Consider the following 19832-nt stretch of genomic DNA (forward strand, 5'->3'; position numbering starts at 1 on the left):
TAATATTTTATTTCAATGCTGTTGAACATGAAACAGATTACAACCTGTATAAGACTGAAGTTTCAGATTAATAAATAATACATTTTCATGCAAATCTTAGACTGTACAAGTTTACTGATTAGTATTTTCTAAATTTGAATTAAAAAAAATCGCAACAATCAACCTATAAATTCGTATCGGGATTAATCGGTATCGAATCGAAACCTGTGAATCGTGATACGAATCGAATCGTCATACTCGGCAATTCACACCCCTAATATATATATATATATTACATCCGCTAATTCCTACAGGAAAAAAAAATAAATAAAAAGAAAAATTATTACTTAAGTCAGGTAAGGTCTCTTCTCAAGAAAAAAAATATTTAGTAGTATGAGAAAATATGTCATTGTATTTTTTTTTTTTTTTTTTAAAGAAAATGTTGCATCAAAATAAGATTTTTAAAGTAGCAATATTTTGAAGAAAAAAAATAGGAAACATTTTTTTTCTAAAAAAAAAAAAAATAAAAAAATAAAAACTTTCTTAGAAGATTGCATCTTTTCTGAAAAATACAACTGTATTCTAGTAACATTCAAAATGCATTTTCTTATACCAGACAGTTATTCCTGCAACCTCATACACACTTTGTGCACACTCTTGTAAACAAAATTGGAAAAATACTTGTAATTAAAAATGTAATACCATACTATTTTCTTTCTTTCTGGTGTATACTGTATAAGGAGTATAAGGACCTTATTCCCTTGTAGGATCATTATGAGAAACTGCAAATACACAAGCTGATAGTTTGACGTCAAAGCACTCAAAGTAATGAGTTGATTCTTTTAGCGAGCGACGAACAGCAGCACCTTTCAGCTACATTGAGCCTTCGCTTTTGTTTTTGAGCTGCAATTTGTTCGTCGAAGAAGGTACAATCAATAAACATTGGCCCTTAACCTCGACACGTTCCACAAAAAAAAGAAAGTGGATGTTTTGTCCCAGCAACTGTGAAGAGTTGTGTTTATTGCTGTGCGTGTTGTTTGAGGATAGATGAATGCAATGCCACGCATGTCATCAGTCCTTTTTTTTTTTTTTTTTTTTTTAAATCACACGTCCGTCATCTCTTCTTCCATGTCGTCACCCTCCATTTCACCTTCGACCTCTGCTTCTTCTTCCTCGTCCTCTTCCTCCTCCGACGTCACGTCCGGCTCGTCCGTCTGCGAGACGCACTTGACGCACGAGCAGACGAACATGTAGTTCTCCCTGAAGGCAAAACGCAAGCTGTTAGCCGCATTATTCAATCCCTTTTGAAAATCAAACACTGACTGTCGTCATCCTTTCAACCGATTAGTAAGGAGTTCGGTTCACATTTTTTTCGTGACCGTTAGCGAACCAAAACAAGGTCATGTTTCCCATTGAATAGAAATGCAATTAATCCGCAGAATGAAGTTAGATTTCTAAGAGCAACTATTTATTTATTTTTTAGACCGAATATGAGCACAGGTACAAACATATACAGAGGCAATAAATAGTGTCAAAGTGGGCCGCCAGGGCAAACGGAGACATAAACTTCAGGAACTTTGCTCTTCACAACAACAGCTCATTTAAATTCAACACAAATGAATGTGTGACTTTGAACACCTCATGAGACGAGCGTCATTAATTACACGAACATAACTCAGGTGTGAGATTCAGCACCCCCAAAAGTAGCAATAATTTAACTGTACGTGACAAGAAGCAACACCGCTAACTATGAAATTGCGTTTGTACAAAACGACACATTAGAGAGGCATGATAACTCAACCAAACGTGATAATTGTGACTCCAAAGAATTCTCCCCCTCCATTTCGCCAACAAGCCCCAATCTACTTTCTAATGACGTGATGTGACGCACTGATGATGACACACGAACTAAAAAGCCCAGTAGCCGTTACAGAACGATACGATACCTGCAGTCATTCCGTAGCTTTACAACACCAAAACATAATAGCCAAAATATGAAAGGAGTCTCTATCCTTGAGTGACCAAAGATGGAGGAAGTGACATCACGTAGATCAATAAACTACTGAAGCCCCGACACGTCTGCCACGAGAACGCCCAGTATTGGCCGGCAGGCTTCTCATCGATCCGTGCGACTTATTGGCGCGTTCAAGAGATTCACGGGGAGGAGTCACTGCTCACCTCAGAATTTTGTGTCTGCTGTGACGGCTCCTGTCCCGTTGACAGCAGTCCAGGTAACTGATGCAGATCTCCTGGAAATGATAAAACATAACAAATAAAAAAATGAATAAACATTTCACAGCAACAACTTATGTGTAGCTAATTGATTGTGAATGCATTAAAAAACTTTTATGTCCAGCATTCCATCATTTAAAAAAATAAAAAAAATAAAAAATAATAATAAAGTTGTAATAAAGTTGTATTGCTAAAAAAAAAATTCTTGATTAAAAAAGTAATTTTGAACAACAAAAAATGTATAAGAACATTTACTATTTTTATTAGTAAACAACAATCCAAATATTACAAATAAGCCAATTTAGAGGGGTAAATTATTGTTTTTTTTTAATTAAAAAAAAACCTTACATGTCATAATTGTAGTTTTAAGAAAAGCACTTTTTTTCCTAGCAAATATTGGATCATAAGAATAAAGGTTAATAATTATTTTATTTTTTAGGTAAAAAAATGTAATTAGGAGAAAGAGGAAAATTACTGTCACTAGTTTTCAATAAAAAAAAAAAATAAAATCCTGACTACAATAATAGACATATTTTCAAGAAAAAAAAAATCAATACTGACAGAATAGACAAGATTTCAAGAAGAAAACAATTATGACAAATTGTGCTTGCAAGTCATATTTGTTCAAGACTAAAATGATAGATTTTCTTGGGGCATACAGTAATAAGAATACAGCTAGAAAAAAAAAAAACAGTTTTAGTGGTGTATTCAAAAGGAACAAGTAATAAAATATTTTTTAAAGTCTTATGATGAAAAATGTCTATTAAAAAAAATAGATAAAACATATTGCAAAACTGTACAGACTGCATTCCCAGTCATTCAAAGTCTAACCAAAATTGCAAGTCATAAGGTGTGACAACTCCGCTCCATGGCTTGACAAAGCATCTGCCTTGTATCTATACGTGTACGACCTCCGACCCTTGACCCCCGCCCCATGCGTCAGCTGACCTGGCCTGGCTCGATGTCGCCGAGGGCAGTGAGGTGAAGCAGGAAGTTGTTGTCGGTAAAGGAAGCCTCGGCATTGGGCACGCAGCTGTGATTGCCTGAAGAGAAAAACAATGAAACGACTTTCTTGTGTGCTTGCCTTGAGAAACGTGAAAGTCATGTTTAACGTACATGAGCTTTGGAGTAGAAATAGTCCCGAGCCTTCACTGTTGAGAAAATCTCCTGTTTCTGCAAAGCAGAAACAACAAGAAGCATCAATCTTGAAGTCCGGTGTTGTTTGCTTCGACGCAGGTTGTGCAAAAGCAATCGTTGCATTCCGATGACGTCCAGCTCGTATTGACGAGATATCTAAAGATAGGGCTGCTCAATTATGGAAAAAATAATAATCAGGATTATTTTGGCAATAATTGAAATCACGATTATTCCATTTTTTTTTAATATTTTTTTTTTAGTACAAAACAAGAAAACATTTAAAAATGTTAGATCCAATTAAAAAAAAATAAACACTAATTATGTAAGTTCCTTTTGGACCAAACAGAATTTCTAATGTTATATAATTTATAATAATATAAATATATATTTATTTATGTTGGCAAAAACTTGAAGTTGGAGTGCAGCATGTGCACTGGGACAATCGTTTATTTTTTGGTACAAAACAACATTTTGAAATGTAAAAAACATATTAAAAAATATTAAGACAACTACAATTCTTTGAACACCATAATTATGCAAGTTAATTTTAGATTAAACAATTTATTTAATTATTTTAAAATGTAAAAAATGTACACATTTATGAATGTAAACTGCTCACAAATTAGTATGAATAATCTTTTTTTTTTTTACGATTATGCTAATTTTGTAATTGTGGAGTGTACTAATTGAAATTGTAATTGAATTTCGATTAATTGCACAGCCCTATCTAAAAATATTCGATTCCACACGTGGGCTTTTATTTACGCCATGACACATTTCTCTCTTCAGCACAAAAAAATTGTGTCACTTGGATCATGCACTTTCAATCCATCCCAGGACAATGAGCATCACCTCTCTCAATGTCTTTGTACAGCTGGTCGATAAATGAGTCCAACTGCGCTCTCTGCTGGGCGGGAAGCTCAACTGCATCGCAGGCGTGAACCCACTGACTCAAGGAGCTGATGGATGACGAGCGGAGAACATAAAAACATCACATCGAGGACCAAGGTGAGATGCGCTCTTGAAAGGAAATACAAGATGAAGATATAAAAAAAAAAATAAAATAAAAATAAAAAAACAACAACAGCTGACCTTGTGCCGATGCCTTGTCCGTTCGTTCCCACCAGAGCAAAGAGTGAGCGGAAGCCTTCAGGAACAAACCACTGCAACACAATCAATATTTCAACTATGCTTTATTGGAGCTTTAGTAATAATCAGACATGAAAGTCTTTGTGCACTCACAGGCCACATGATTGGACATAAAAGAGCTGCAACAAAAAAATCGTGTTGGGGCCATTGTTTTGAAAATGTCTATTATTCAGGCTTGTCATTTGCGGTGCTGTCAATTTAGCACAAAACAATAGCAGCACAGAAAAGAAAGAAAGACAAAAATTTAAAATTGGTTATACAGTGGTGCATTGGCTTACAAGTCAAATTTGTTTCATGACCAAACTAACCCAAAACTCATATCCCAGATCTTATCTTATTTAAAAACATGAACAATGTAAGTACTTTATTCTTTCATTAATTCAGTGTGCACCATGTGTGCGTGCCTTGGCCACCAGGGGGCAGTACAATAAATATACTACTGGCAGATTGGATGATGATGATGATGATGTAAGACAAGCTGGAAGTAATAATCGTTTTTTTTTTTTTACATGGCTTATCATTTTAAAATCTAAAAAAATATTGAGTTCAAATAAGTTGTGTAAGTTGTGTAAAAGTTAATAATTTTTGTTTTTCAAATAAAAATAGATAAATTCCGAAGCTGTAATAAGTCGATTTATTTTATTTTTTTTTAACCAAACGTTTTGAACATTTTGCTAATATCCCAGTCTATAGAAAAATTTATTTATTTTTTGAATCTATTTGACATCTTAAGCCTCTCCTCAGGATTCTGACCAGTTCTACTAAAATAGGCTACTACATCCTTAGTTAAACAGATTATTCAATTATAAATATATGATCAGGACTTGCTTCAATTCTTTGTTGTTGTTTTTTAATGGGGCAAAAAAAAAGGGTTATTATTTTAGGAAGGCGATAAAATTTAAAACTCAACAATATAGAGAATTGAGATTTACACATAAATATTCACACTTACCCGACTCAGCTGATCATCATACATCGCCTCTTTGAAAAGACTCTGGAGCACTGCCAGCTGGCCCTGAAAACAAACATCACTATATTGTATTAGTTAAACTAGTGGTTAGTTGCTCGATGGCGAAAATTCCCACAAGCAGTATTTACCCTAAACTTCTCCCCCAGGAGCTTGTGGGCCAGCTCGTCTTCCTCGTTGGCCGTGCGGTTGCAGAAGTGCGAGAAAAGCTTCTGCCAGTGTGCTTTGTCTTTGGCCTGGGCCGCAAATTAACAACATACTTAGTTAGCAGAGAGCAATGGTTCACAAAATTCGGGTCTCAGGGGAACATTCAGGCTTTTATGACTATCTTCTATGGACAACAGTTTTATTTATTTTTGAAATTCATTTCATTTTATTGTTGTATATTAATTTTATCATATACTACTACTACCACTAATAATGTTAATGAATCACCACGTCACAGGTCACACGGATTCATCGTTGTTTCATTCACAGCGACTAATTAATTTTGTGCCTGTGGGTGCCGGTGTGAACGCGAATAGCAAGAAGCTGCGAAGGTGTTGAAGTTTCACACCTGACACTCTAGCGTTCCCCTCGGTGTAATGAGCAACTGTTGCTATTTTATACATACATGATGCTAGTGGTGATGTCATGAAAATATGTAACTGCGGGGGTTACAGTATGTACGGTACAAATTATAGAAGCGTGTAGAGGCAGCATTACAACACTTCAAGGAAATAAATAAATAATCATCTCACTTGTTTAACAGTAGCAACCATTCTGGCCATAAGAATGATGCTGGAAGTCTCTGGAGGATAGTGCATGCTCCTGCGGAGAACAGAATGTTTACTAGAGAGTCCACAAAGAGGTCTTGAGGCAAACTAGGTCACATCCATTCCAAATCACCTCCACGCATCTTTCAGCTTGTTGACGGGGTGGTCTGGATCTTCGTGTGACGGCCCGAGACACAGTGCTCGGTGGTACTGATCCGCCGCAGCTTGCCGGCACTCAGCGCTGCAGTACGTCACCTGTTGGTTTGGAGTAAGATCATATTAAACACAGGAACATACTTTAAGAAGCCACTCCCTAGCAGAAATCTGTTTTCAAATTCGTTTGGATACTTATTGGATATGTAGTGCAGATTTTTCCACAAAATGCAAGTCAAATTCCAAATTTTCAAAATTTGAAAGAGGAAGTTCCACTTCGTTGACTTCTTAAGCAGACGGACCTGACACTGAGGGCAGATTTGGTGGAGTTGTGGTCGGACAGGACAGAGTTCCGGAAAAGGAAGACTGAGAGCTGGATTGCCTGCAAGTCTGCGGGCGTTCTCCTCGGCCGTTTCCAGAGCTCGTAAACAGTAATCGCATGCTAGAAAAAAAATTATAATTCAAATGTCAATAATGAGACCTCCAGTAAAACCCATGCAGATTGAGTCTCACCTTTATATTTATACAAAGCATTCCACAGGAACTGCGCACAGACAAGTGGGCGCTCAATGAAAATAACTTCTCCTTTCTTGATGTGTTTCTTGGCAAACAGACCTTTCCCCTTTAAACACGTAAACAAACAAATCCAGCCATTTTCATATGAACGTTATATACAGCGGAAGTACCTTATGTCGGTATGTCTTTATTGGCAAATTGCAATGCATTGCTCCGAGCCGATGTATTTTTTTTTTTTAATTGCAAAAAATAAAAAATAAATCCAATGGAGTTTCTGATGCGTTTGCACTGATTCCTGCTGGATGTCAATCAAAATTGCTTGTTTATGCTACGTCAGAAATTGAAAAATACACAAGAATATGAACAGTATAGCCCATACAGATCACATCTGCCATTTTTCGGCATTTATAACCAAACGCTATAGATGTGACACGGTTAAGAAGGCAACTACACATAAAATACATGTGTAGCAATGGATTGGCGCTCTACTTTCTGCCCTCTCGGATGGAAAAATAATAAAAGGAAAGGAAAGGAAAGGAAAGCGGCTAATAAATGCCACTTTCTTGCCCACATTCCACCATAGATAGCTCAAAAAGCTTGACAGAGTTAACAGACCAACCTTGACGTTGTCAATAAATCGCACTTCGACGCCTACAGCAACTTTGCTGGGATCCACACAGAAGGAAAACATGTCATCCACGGGGGCCGCCATCTTGGCGACGAACTTTAACCTCGCGGAAACGCACGTGCACATGCGCGTGCCTAAACTCAGCTGCGAGTAAATGGCGCGCCCCCTAAAGACCAGCCGCTGAACTGTAAAGATTAGGCACATACTAACAACAAAAACAATGATTAGAATATAGTACCAATAAATAAAAACTATAATAATTATAACAGTAGTGTAATATTAGCTATACAAATTACATTGATAGTATAGTCGAATGACAATTATGGTAAATACTAGGGGTGTTAAAAAAAAAAAAAGCGATTCGGCGATATATCGCGATACTACATCGCGCGATTCTCGAATCGATTCAATAAAAAAAATCGATTTTTTTTTTTTTTTTTAAGAGCTCAGAATTGTTCATTCGGTAGTCTTACCGATTCAACGTCTTATCATCATTGCCTTTTTTGTGTGTGTGTGTGTGTGAATCGATTTTTAAACTTCCATTTTTAATGGAAAAATATTCAACAAAATGTCTGACTTCGGGTTAGGATTCACACCTTGAGCATGGAAGAATGTTATATGAACGGAACATTAAGCCTTAATATTTTATTTTAATGCTGTTCAAACATGAAACAGATTACAACCTCTATAAGACTGAAATTTCAGATAAATAAATAATACATTTTCATATAAATATTACACTCTACAAGCTTACTGTATTAGTATTAGTATTTTCTAAATTTGAATGAAAAAAAATCGCAACAATCGACTTATAAATTCGTATCGGGATTAATCGGTATCGAATCGAATCGTGACCTGTGAATCGTGATACGAATCGAATCGTCAGGTACTAGGCAATTCACACCCCTAGTAAATACATACAATTACACTCAAACTAATAGCAATAATTACAACAATAATACATAAATAATACATGATATAAAATAGAGATAAAACTATGAATAAATACAAATAAAGGAGCAATAACTAACATTTTAAAACTATAACAATAGCTGTAACTTTGACATTAATTATAGATCAATTAATGATACCAATAAGACTGCATAATACAAAATAACTAGTATTACATAAGTTACTATTATACCCCTGCAACTACTACTACTACAAATAATTTTTAAAAAATCTACAAAATCCACAAAGTTAGGTAATTTAACTTAACTTTTAAGATGGATGATAGCTGCTAGCCAAATATTAACTAAGTTTCATGTCGGTTGTGTGTTTGAGAAGACAATAAAACATGAAGACAATTAAGTTATAGATCAGTGGTTAATGATCTAATTAAAATGCAGTTGTACATATACCGCATCTTGAGAACCACCGTTATTGACAATACAAAGACTAGTTTTTGTTTGGTTAGTATATATAAAAAAAATATATAATAAATAATAAAAATAAGGACATTAATTACAGAAATATATTAAGTATATTTATTTAGTATTTTCAATCATGCACTTTGCACACAGTGAACCTTTAGTGTAAATTATACAAATATTTAATAACAAAAATTTCACGTTTATTCAGAGTGATATAAAATTGGTCTAGAAATTGTGCAAAATAAGTTATTAGGAATACAAACTGTACAATACAATGAAGAAATGACTTGAGTTTGTTTCACATCATTGGTGTTAAAATACTTGCCGTGTGTCATTTGTTTTGAGGCAAGTTTAATTCATACACAATTTTTTACATCGGCATACTAGAACAGTAGTCAAGTACATATTTTCATTGCACTAAAATATTGTTTATTGCTGTTTCTCACAGCTATTACACCCTGTAATATTACTTAAAAAAAAGTGTAAAAATAAAATCATACATTTGTATTGTAAATGGTAATTAACATATAGATCCTAACAAATTAAATTATTGAAATAAATTAACAGTTATTAGGAGTACAAATTAGACATAGTACACAGTATGCATCCAATTAAAAAATAAAAAATAATCAAATACATGAAATAGATGCTGTGCTGTGTATGGCAGCTGATAGAATACGTTGATGGTAATGTCATTAATTCTACACATGTTGTTTACTAACATTTAAATCCAGCAGCGTAGCAGCAATTGTGTTTTTATTTATGGAAATATTGCTTGGAGGAATATTATCAGTTGACTTCAAATGTTTGAAGCTATGGAGTTACTTTTGAGCCGCTTCATAAACGATGACGCTTGCTCTCCTTGTACAGTAAATATATGGCAATTTTATAAAATAATATAAAATATGTAAAATTGTAGAAATCATTCATTTTCATTTAAATATTGCATTTATACTAAGACATTTTAAAATGTGATTAGTACATGTAAAAAACATAAATACATTATTAATATTGTTTATATTATTCTGAAAAACATCATTGAAAATATCTTGAGCAATGCAGGTTTTTAATGCTCTCTTGTGGCCAAATACCATTACTGCATGTTTAAACTATTAATGTGCCTTCCAGACAATTTTTTAGTGGCCAAGTTATACCGCCTCATATAAGTTTAATAATATGCACTTCATATGGTCATATTTCCATACAAACAAGCTGCGAAAAAGATTCTGTTAACGTTCCTCGCATCCCATCCTCGTTTCCTCTCGAACCGTCACGTCATCCATTATAAACCCTTGTTGTAGGTCACCACCTTGCAATCTGTTGCCATGGCGATCTCGGGCTCCAGACGAGACACTTCAATCTGTGAGGAGGTAGAAAACAAACACATAGAGAGAAGCTTGAAGGTGAGATTTTAATTAGGAAAAAAAAAAAACAACAACAAGAGGCATGGGTACTGCGAGGGCATTTGACAGGCCTGCTATGTTTGATTTGGAAGTTGAAGCCCGCGTGACCTTGAGTCATAAATGAGCTCATGATGTACCTGCGACATCTGCGGGAAGAGGCTGATGGCCACGGGCAGCGACAGGCCGAACGTAAGCAGGCACACGACGCTGTGGATGGGCAGCATCAGTCTGCGGTTCTTCTGCAGGAAGGGCAGCCTGCAATGTGCAAGCAGACATTTATTAAAAAAAAAAAAAAAAAAGAAGACGAAACGTGACTGAGGCTGCATGTGCACATCGATCTCTTCGAAGCCTGCAGTTATTTTGGGAACTGCAGGGGGGGGGGAGAAAAACTGCAGTTGTGAGCTTCATCTTCTTGTGCAAAACCACCACAAGGTGCAATTACTCAACCTGGTCTATTATTCATTAAGAACGCTCACTGCAGGGCTTCATGAAAGAACTTCTTCTTCTTTGCATGTTATTGACAATAGCTGAATAGAATCTAAATAGTAATACAATATGTCTTCCATGAAACAGTCTGTTCTTCTTTTCATTTCAAAGTGCTTCTCTTGCTGCTCTGATTCCAGTACGTATACATAGATTCTTCGTCCAATCAGATTTCAGTCTCTAACTGTTGCTAAGTCAATCTAATCTGCCCAAGGCCTTCCGAATATTAGCGCTTGGCCCATGTCACTGAAACTGTATGAGCAATGGGATTGTTTCTTTAACCAATCATAGTTTAAATTTGTCTTACACAAAAACATCAGCATTCTTCTGGTAACTTTCTTTTGTGTATTTTAACACGATAAACATCCTCTAATGTAAATTTCCCAGCTGTCATGCGTACATGCATCTTGCTGTTCCAGATTTTCAGGTTGGAGCATTTCGTAGTTGGCCTCAGGCTGTTGCTCCCACTGAGCATTCAATTGTCGAACACGCCTCGTTAGGTTCTAGCATGTTGGGGTGGACATTTTATGCGTTTCATGGCCATATGCTTCTTTCTTTGCAGAATTACACAAAATGATAAAATAGTGGAATTTTTTAATACTTTGGGCACACAGGCATTTTCTTGGACTTTTTGTTTGATTTTTTTTTTTTTCCAAGTTTGTACATATGAATGTTGTAATGTAACTGTCTTGATATTAGCTTTCTCTCTAAATAATTGTAGTTACTGTTATTATTATTTATATACAGTATAAAGTATATATTTTACCATCTTTTTATATAGTTTTATATCTAAAGTTTGCCTACATTTTTACCTTAGTTTTATTTTTTATTTTTTCCCAAAATGCCAGTAATTTATTTAATCATTTTGTTTTCAAACATTTGGATTACCATAAAAGCATTTTAATTACTATTAATTCTTCCAAAATTATGTATTATTATATCATTTTAAATATGTGTTAAAAAAAATGCTTTATTGCATTTACTTACTGCAATTGGCTGGCAACCAGTTCAGTACCTCACCTATTGCCCGAAGCCGGCTGGGATAGGCTCCAGCATGGATGGATGTTTACAAAATGTTATATCATCCTTTTTCAGACATATACACTTTTCTAAAATTGTATAATACAATTGTATTTACTTATCTAATTTTCTGACTTTAATTATAATGCTCGTCTCAAAAATCAATTTCTATTTTATTTTAAAATAGGCTATGACTAAATCTGCACCATCACTTTATTACTTTTTCAGTATTATACATGATCAATATTTATTTATAATTTCCCCTAAACTATTACTTGCATCCTATTAACTACAATGACTTTTTACATTTAACACTTATCATTATAATTGAATGTTTTGTTTTATGATATAATCTGTTTTGCTTTTAGCTGATTGGCTGGACAACTGATGACGTTTTCTTGCTTCACCTGAAGACGTGCAGGGTCCAATTTCGACTTCGGTAACCCAATATGGTTCCCCAGCTGATAAAGGTCATAATGTCAGTTGTGTTCCGTGCATGTTACGCACCTCTCGAGGTAGGACATGATGATGGGGGGCAGCACAAAGATGGGCATGGGGAGGACCACACGTGTGAACGCCGTCTCTGCGATGGCCTGCGGGACGACAGCATTGCGCGCACGCTTCACTTCAAACCAACATTTAATTCCCTCCGTCGGGAGAGCAGATGGCTGCCGAGTGACGCGAGCGGGAAATAATTCATTCCATCGTCCGCCTTCGAAATTGGCACTCACGTGCGTGGCCGCGATTTTGGAGGAGCCCACCACCTTTCCGTTAGCGTCCAGCACGTCGATGCCTTCCGACAACTCGTTGTGTCTCATCAGGGCCACGTTGCAAATGTTTGCACTTGCTGAATATCGAGATTGAAAACAAATCACCAATAAGAAAAAAATTCTGGCCCTTTAAGAACATACCAACTGCTGGAAAGGGGACAAATCTCTGTATTATCATCCTGGTGGCAGGACTCAGCTTGTTGGCCTTCTGAATAAGCACATTCAGTCCCACCTACAAAACATAAAAAAAAAAAAAATGTATAGTGTGTTAGATTAGAGTGAACCATCACATATTCATGTCAGGAGACACAGGACTCAGTCCATATTTGCAAATATTTTACAGTAATTCTAAGTACTATAAGTTAAAGGGATACTTGACTCATTGAGCCATTTTCAGCAGTAAAACATTAATATTTTCTCTACAATTAATGTGGTAACTTCATTATTTTTCACGTGCTATTAATACCTTTAAAAGGTAATTTTTCTACTTGCTGTCGACTGATGATGACATCACTTGTGCTGAGGGAGTAGGTAACAACCGATCATGCATGGCTAAGTTTATTGACCAAATCCAGAAAACAGGTGAGCGATGATTGGTCGTTACCTACTCGCTCAGTACAGGTGATGTCATCATCAGTCGACAGCAAGTAGAAAAATTACTTTTTAAAGGTATAAATTGTACGTGAAAAATAATGAAGTTATCAAATTCAATCTGGACAAAATATTAACTTTTCACTGCTGAAATTTATTCAATAAGTCAAGTATCCCAGTAGCTGCCGCAAAAAATAAAAAAAATAAAAAAATTGACACCTCCCCCAAAAAATTTTCATAACTAAGTGTAGTGTAAAATAAATTATGATCCCAAAATTATTTACAATAATTTTAAATTCTTTTTTTTAACATAAACAGAAATTTCATATATATATATATATATATATATATATATATATATATATATATATATATATATATATATATATATATATATATATATATATATATATATTGATATATAAAATAGATAAATAACAAATTTAAAAAACACGCAGTTATGACAAAGACTCTGTGAATTCTACTTACAACCCAGGCGAAACCCAATATGCAAAACTTGTCTCTCCGTCAACATATATCACTCAACACACTTCCTTAACGCCAATTCTTATTCTTATGTCAGCAATTCAGAAAGACATACAAAACGCAGATAGGTGAGTTTTTCAGTGAAAAGTTTGGCACAAGTTCCATAGCAAAAAACATGAGTAAGTGAATTTGTGTATAGTGAACCATGAATATGCAGAGGATTACAGTACAGTAGAGTACGCAGTGTGAGTGGTGATTAATGCTATTATTAAGAGACTCACTGCAATAGACACAGCACTTGTCACCGCTCCAAAATAACCTTGCAGGAACCTGGACGTTGGCGTTGGCTGAATTACAAAAAGTGCAATAATTCATTTATTTATTTATTCTACAAAGGGGTGATGAGTACAAATCTAGAGTGGTGCCGTTTACCTTTGTGGCATTGCGGTTGGCGTAGTTGACACAAGCATTGTGACTCTGATTCAGCCACTGGAGAATGGATAGATAGATGGATAGATAGATAGATAGATAGATAGATAGATAGATAGATAGATAGATAGATAGATAGATAGATAGACTGTTTAAAGTTTACCTTTAAACTAATAAAAAACTGAATTATACTATGTGTACTTACAATAATCACATCAATTTGTCTTAGCACAGTGTGCTAGCTTAATGCTAACACATAAAGCAAAACATCATGATCTTATATCTTAACCCATTAGGAAAACAATAACATTGATGAATAAACAAAGCAATCAACATACAAAGATGACATTTGAAAAAATAATGGCATCGAAATAAGAAACATGCTAACATGCATGTTTGTTTACCTGCCATATAATGGTGGACACCACAGTCTGATTGGGCAGAAGAAGGCCGATGACCTACAGCAGATGAAAGTCAGGGAAGAAGATCTTATTTTGTAACAAAGTATGTCCAAAGTTCATCTTCCCCATTCCACAAAAATGAGCATGAGAATGATATCAGCCGTTTGTTAGCCAAAGCACATGAATAAAGAAACAACAACACGGGACTTACAATGGGCGTTCCGAACGGTACGTAACCTGCGCAGGCCGAATAAAAAAATAAAATAAATCAACAACAACACTGAGCAAACGGAAGTAGAACAACATGGACGACTTCCGCAAAGATCTTCATCTTCTCGTACCTGACATTCGGAACGGCATGAAGATCTTGTCGCCTGTGTCGGGATGAATGATGGCCTGAGATGACATCATGACAGTATGACATCATCGTCGGCGCGATAACGCTTGAGTGACTTTACCGCTTATAGCGCTCACCTGTTTGACCTTTTGGGCTTCCCACAACTTCACAAAGCAGGTGAAGAGAAGCATACAGGCATCTTCAATTGATCAGGATTAATTGTCGCTACTTCTATTAACTAAATAAATAATAATCATTTCATTTAAATGAAGACTCACCTGAAGGTTGGAGATTCCCGGTGGAAGTGTTCCATGCTTAAAATTGTCCAGGAGTTTGATGCTTTCTTTAAGTTGGTTCTGAAATGAAATGGCAGAAACCATCAATGAATTATTGAGGAGGTTTTAGCTTCACTGTGTCCCATGTAGATGTTCTCGATTCGGGACCTCAATAGACAAAAGTAGCTTTACCTCAGATACAAAGAGTGTGCTTGGGTCGATGATGTCCACAAAATGTCTCAGGCGGCCAAGAAAGGAACCCTGGAACAAGCAACGCAATTAAAATTCAACCAAAAGCTACACTTGGAAAACAAATGTTCATCGAACGCCTCAACCAAAACATTTCTATAAAAATACTTTTCACTTCTTAATCTCAGTTTGCATGCAGAGGGGAACCTTTTCAAAAAAAGAAAAAAAGAAAAAAATCTTGGCGCTGCGGGTCAACCTTCCCCTTTCCCCCTTTTTTTGTGTGCTGCCTTCACTGTCCCCCGTCAGCTCTTGCCAAGCGCGAGTGCCAGCAGTGTGAACAGACGCAATAATAACGCCAAGAGCCCGTTTGGCAACCCAGATGGACAACAACGAGGCCGCTTCAATCAGACGCCATGGAAGGTTTCCATCACTGCAAATGGGGCGGAACAAACCTTATTTTACATCGTTTTAATGATCACGCCTGAAAATGACTGTCAACGACCTTCATGGCTGCTCCTCAAGTGTAAAAAAAATCAAAAAAATCTATGATGCCTTCACTGTCTGGCCCTCCCGCGTTGCTACTGCAGGAGACGGGCTCCATGCGAGGAGCCGGCTTTAATTATGCATGAGTTCTCGCTCTCTGGGGACAACACAACAAGGCTTGCACAGACGAAGCGCAACACACTGCGCACACAAACCGCACCAAGATTTAGCGCTGATTCAAGGACTGGCCTCATTTTTTTAGCAGCGACGTGTGAGAACGTAAAAAAACGTGCCTGATACACGTGTACACAGATGCCAAATTTGCTTTTCAATGTCATTTGTTTGCTAGCAGGATTACACAAAAACTGAAAAACCTGTTTTCAACTCTGTGGAGTGCTGAGGCAAGAAATCATTCGTTGTGATTACAAAGTATGAAGCAGTATTTTTCATGTATTTTTAATCATATCTCAGTGAAAGTAATGACTAATGACCCACATTAGGATTGGAAGGTTTTGGCAAAAGTCGAGCTCTCGCTACTAAATAGCATTCTAATGCAGTTCAATTTTTATAAGAAGCAACAAAAGTGCTATAAATTATTGTTCTTCATATATAAAAAGACAGCAATGACATAGAGTACATAAATAAAATGTAATAAATAAAAACAACTGCATCATGATTTCATGAATAAATTAATGTAATATGCAAGGAAAATACATACATACTACACAATCATAGTGTATACATTACAGAGTCAGAGATATTATAAAAATTTGATTAAAATAAGACATTTGCTAACATCTGTTTTTACTACTTTTTTTTTATCACTGTAATACAAAATACAAAATAAACACCAATCACTGGTTAATAAACAGTAATCAGGGGGGAAATGATTTTTAAAATACACTAATACAAAATTAAAATGAATCTGAGTAGTAGATTAATCGAATGAATAATCAATAGATTAATTTGATTCTAAAAATATTCAGTAGTGACAGCATTATAGAGGATATGCATGTAACTATTGTATACTGTCAACTGATGTGTTTTTGTGTTTGTATTCACATACAAGATGTTTAAAAGTTTAAATTGATATCAATGCTATTTTTTTCTAGGCTGTCTATGACGTTTAGCGTTTACCATTGTGCGTTAGCATTAAGCTAGCAGAAGTTGGAAGATAAAGTTATGTGGTTTGATCAACTAATACTTTTGTTTTGAAACATAAAAATTTCCCCGAAAAACAATAACAGATAATTACAATAACTTTAAGAGAAAATGAATTTGTTCAACACAAAATACAACATTCCAAAACACGTAGTTAATTGACCAATCAAATCCATTAGTATCCCCATGCATGTGTGCACACAACAAATATGAAACCGACTTGCACTGCGCTGTGATGATTGACTATTACCAGACAAGTGAATCAGTGTCTTCTTTGGACTTTGCTCAGGTCAGCAGGAGGTAAATAAATAATTCTCACAGGCTGCTGCTGATGAATCAGCGAAAAAGCCAGCTTTTAAAATGTGAAGGTCACTTTCATGAAGCTGACCAATGCAAATGTTGAATCACTCATTTGCAGGCATGGAAAATTGAGTAATGGGCTTCATTCAATGGAGGGAAGCAGCTCATCAATCTAGGATGTGGGATGGGGGTGGAAAGTCGGGTACCTTTTTTCAATCATGGGGCAATTAGGTTTTCACACCTAGGGCCATATAAAAATTCATAATCAACCATTCATTTTCTATATTGCTTATCCTTGTTATAGTTGCAGGTGAACTTGACTGGTGATGATTTGAGTGTTTTGGGAGTGTGTTCACAAATGAAAGTTGCAAATCAAGGCACCATTGTACTTTCTCGTGACACCATTTACTACTTTCCGATTAGGGCTTTGGTGGCATCTTGTGACAGTTTGGGTGTTACATAAAGAACACACAATTCGCAAATGGAGTTTTTCTGCGAATGTAATCTGCCACTTCAGTGACTATTTACTATAAACTGTTTAAGTAAACTCGTTCTATTGCGTGTTTATGCTGCGATAATAAAAAAAAAAAGAAAAAAAAAAAAGTTGTCAAATCTGCAAGGAGCGCCTAAAAGTGCAAGCAAGTTATAAGAAGAGTGATGCATCCCAAGAGGAAGATGATGATGATGAAGCCGCCTGTTTTCCCACCCGAAGACCCCTCCTCCTCCTCCTCTTCCTCCCTCGCGTTCAAACAAACGTCACAATCAGATAAGAAAGATAAAGACGGCTTACCTGATCGTAGCGCGACCCCCCGAGCCGGAAAGCAGGACAAGCCTCCGCTTCCGCCATGACAGCCCGCTGCTCTTTCTTATTTATGAACCTCAAGCCCGCGTCCTCAAGTACAGGCAACTCCTCGCGGTTGAAAGTAGTGCTGGAGGAAAAAAAAAAAAAAAAAAGCAGGCTCGCTGCCAGCCGCAAAGACTTCTGGGAAATGTAGTCCTCTCCAGCGCGCAGTCGCTCGCCTAGCAACAGAGCGTGACTACACCTCCCAAATAATCGATGATGGGCAGCAGGCTGTTGCGTAACTGCTGCGATCGATCGTACCGCTTTGTTAAAATTTGACGGAGAGCCCGGAGATGTAAAATGATTTTGCCTCATTAAAATGTGTTGTTTTGTTTTTAAAGCCTGGTCTTTTAAACTTACTATGATTGCTTAAAAAAACAAACATAAAAAACCCACCTTTACTATACGGTCATTTTCTATACATTGTCATGTATTTAAAAAAATTAAATAAAAGCCTCACCAAACGTCCATCCATCCATCCATCCATCCATTTTCTTGACCGCTTATTCCTCACAAGGGTCGCGGGGCCTTACCAAACAGTCATTAAAAAAAACAAATAAAAAATAAAACCCTTAATATACAGAGTATTTTTTTTTTTTTAATAAATGTCTTACTATACATATGGTTATTTTTTGTTTAAATAAATGCCTGACTATACATGGTCATGTTTTTAAAGATGCTTTCTATACATGGTCTTTAAAAAAACAATAACAAAAAACGCCTTATACATGGTTGTTTAAAAAAAATAGCTTACTATTTACGAACATTAAAAAAATAAAATAAATAAACGCCTAGTATGCATGGTTGTTTTTTTACTTTCAATTCCTCTATATCCTGGTATCCCATTACTAGCTTGAATGTAGTTACTCCAGTCATCCACAGGAGGGCAGTATTTCACCGTATCGCAGTTGCTTCTTTCTCCTTGAACCTTTCAACACGTCTTTGATTTGACCATTGACCACCCACATGGATTCTCGACGATTCTTGTTTTTTGTTAAACTATTTCCTTGGCGGCTTTAATAGTGCGCGTCTTATAACGGTACGCTTATTGTTTTATCACATTACTGAACAATTACAAACGAGCCGAAACCAAGATATACTAACCTGAAACCGCGTCACCCCTTCAGGGAGTGCGCCATCTGCTGTGGAGGACTTTTTCCCCACAACTTTTGAACCCAATGGCCAAGATCAGTGTTTCTCAACCCTAGTTCTAGGGGCACATTATCCAGCTTGATTTCCATGTCTCCATATTAAAAAACAGGTGAGGATCGTTATCAGGCTTCTCCATTAACCTTAGCACACCACATCTGCATAGATTAAATATTTTTATTTGCACAAAACCGAGATCAGAAAAGGTGCATGAGGTGAACACAGAACACCTGAAGAAAAAAATTATGTTAAGACGACATTTTGTCTGCTTTCAAAGAACAAATCATTGTTGCGATTCATCATTGCTCATCAGCAAGTTAAAAGTTTTAAAAGTTGGGATTTTTTTCCCACCCTGTCAGGCTGTCAACTGGTTCTTAAACTACAGTCCAGAAACTGTCAGATTTACTTTTTTCCCCAAAGTATATATATATATATATATATATATATATATATATATATATATATATATATATATATATATATATATATATATATATATATATAATTATTTTTTTAAAGAAAACGTCCCTGGTCGTGTGGTCTTCCACAAAGTTTGATCCAGCGCAGACATTTTTCGTAGTTGCTTGAAGGTTTATGGATGGGAATAAACCGGACAGTTGATCAG

At 36.0% G+C, this 19832-nt stretch overlaps 2 protein-coding genes across 3 annotated transcripts; both read right to left on the minus strand.

The window, feature by feature from the left end:
- Positions 1-982: 982 nt before the first annotated feature.
- On the minus strand, positions 983-7667 carry smyd5 (SMYD family member 5). Its single transcript, XM_077531937.1, has 13 exons — positions 7508-7667; positions 6886-6994; positions 6675-6814; positions 6353-6474; positions 6205-6274; positions 5596-5700; positions 5450-5512; positions 4441-4511; positions 4201-4307; positions 3328-3384; positions 3160-3254; positions 2158-2228; positions 983-1239 (listed from the first exon to the last, which is right to left on the minus strand). Exons 1-13 carry the CDS (start codon positions 7640-7642, stop codon positions 1083-1085), a joined length of 1302 nt encoding a protein of 433 aa, XP_077388063.1. The 5' UTR covers positions 7643-7667; the 3' UTR covers positions 983-1082.
- Positions 7668-8989: 1322 nt separating this feature from the next.
- Positions 8990-18174, minus strand: sfxn5b (sideroflexin 5b). Of its 2 annotated transcripts, XM_077532739.1 has the most exons (14): positions 18008-18174; positions 15277-15345; positions 15088-15165; positions 14947-14973; positions 14814-14868; positions 14684-14709; positions 14476-14529; positions 14075-14131; positions 13924-13989; positions 12707-12797; positions 12527-12642; positions 12303-12388; positions 10430-10547; positions 8990-10249 (listed from the first exon to the last, which is right to left on the minus strand). In XM_077532739.1, exons 1-14 carry the CDS (start codon positions 18062-18064, stop codon positions 10172-10174), a joined length of 978 nt encoding a protein of 325 aa, XP_077388865.1. In that variant the 5' UTR covers positions 18065-18174; the 3' UTR covers positions 8990-10171. The 2 variants fall into 2 exon arrangements, with proteins under 2 accessions (XP_077388865.1, XP_077388866.1); XM_077532740.1 differs by lacking the exon at positions 18008-18174 and having other exon boundaries at positions 14947-15008; positions 15277-15342.
- Positions 18175-19832: the final 1658 nt, after the last annotated feature.

This window comes from Festucalex cinctus, chromosome 9 (genome assembly GCF_051991245.1).
Source record: "Festucalex cinctus isolate MCC-2025b chromosome 9, RoL_Fcin_1.0, whole genome shotgun sequence".
Lineage (NCBI taxonomy): Eukaryota > Metazoa > Chordata > Actinopteri > Syngnathiformes > Syngnathidae > Festucalex > Festucalex cinctus.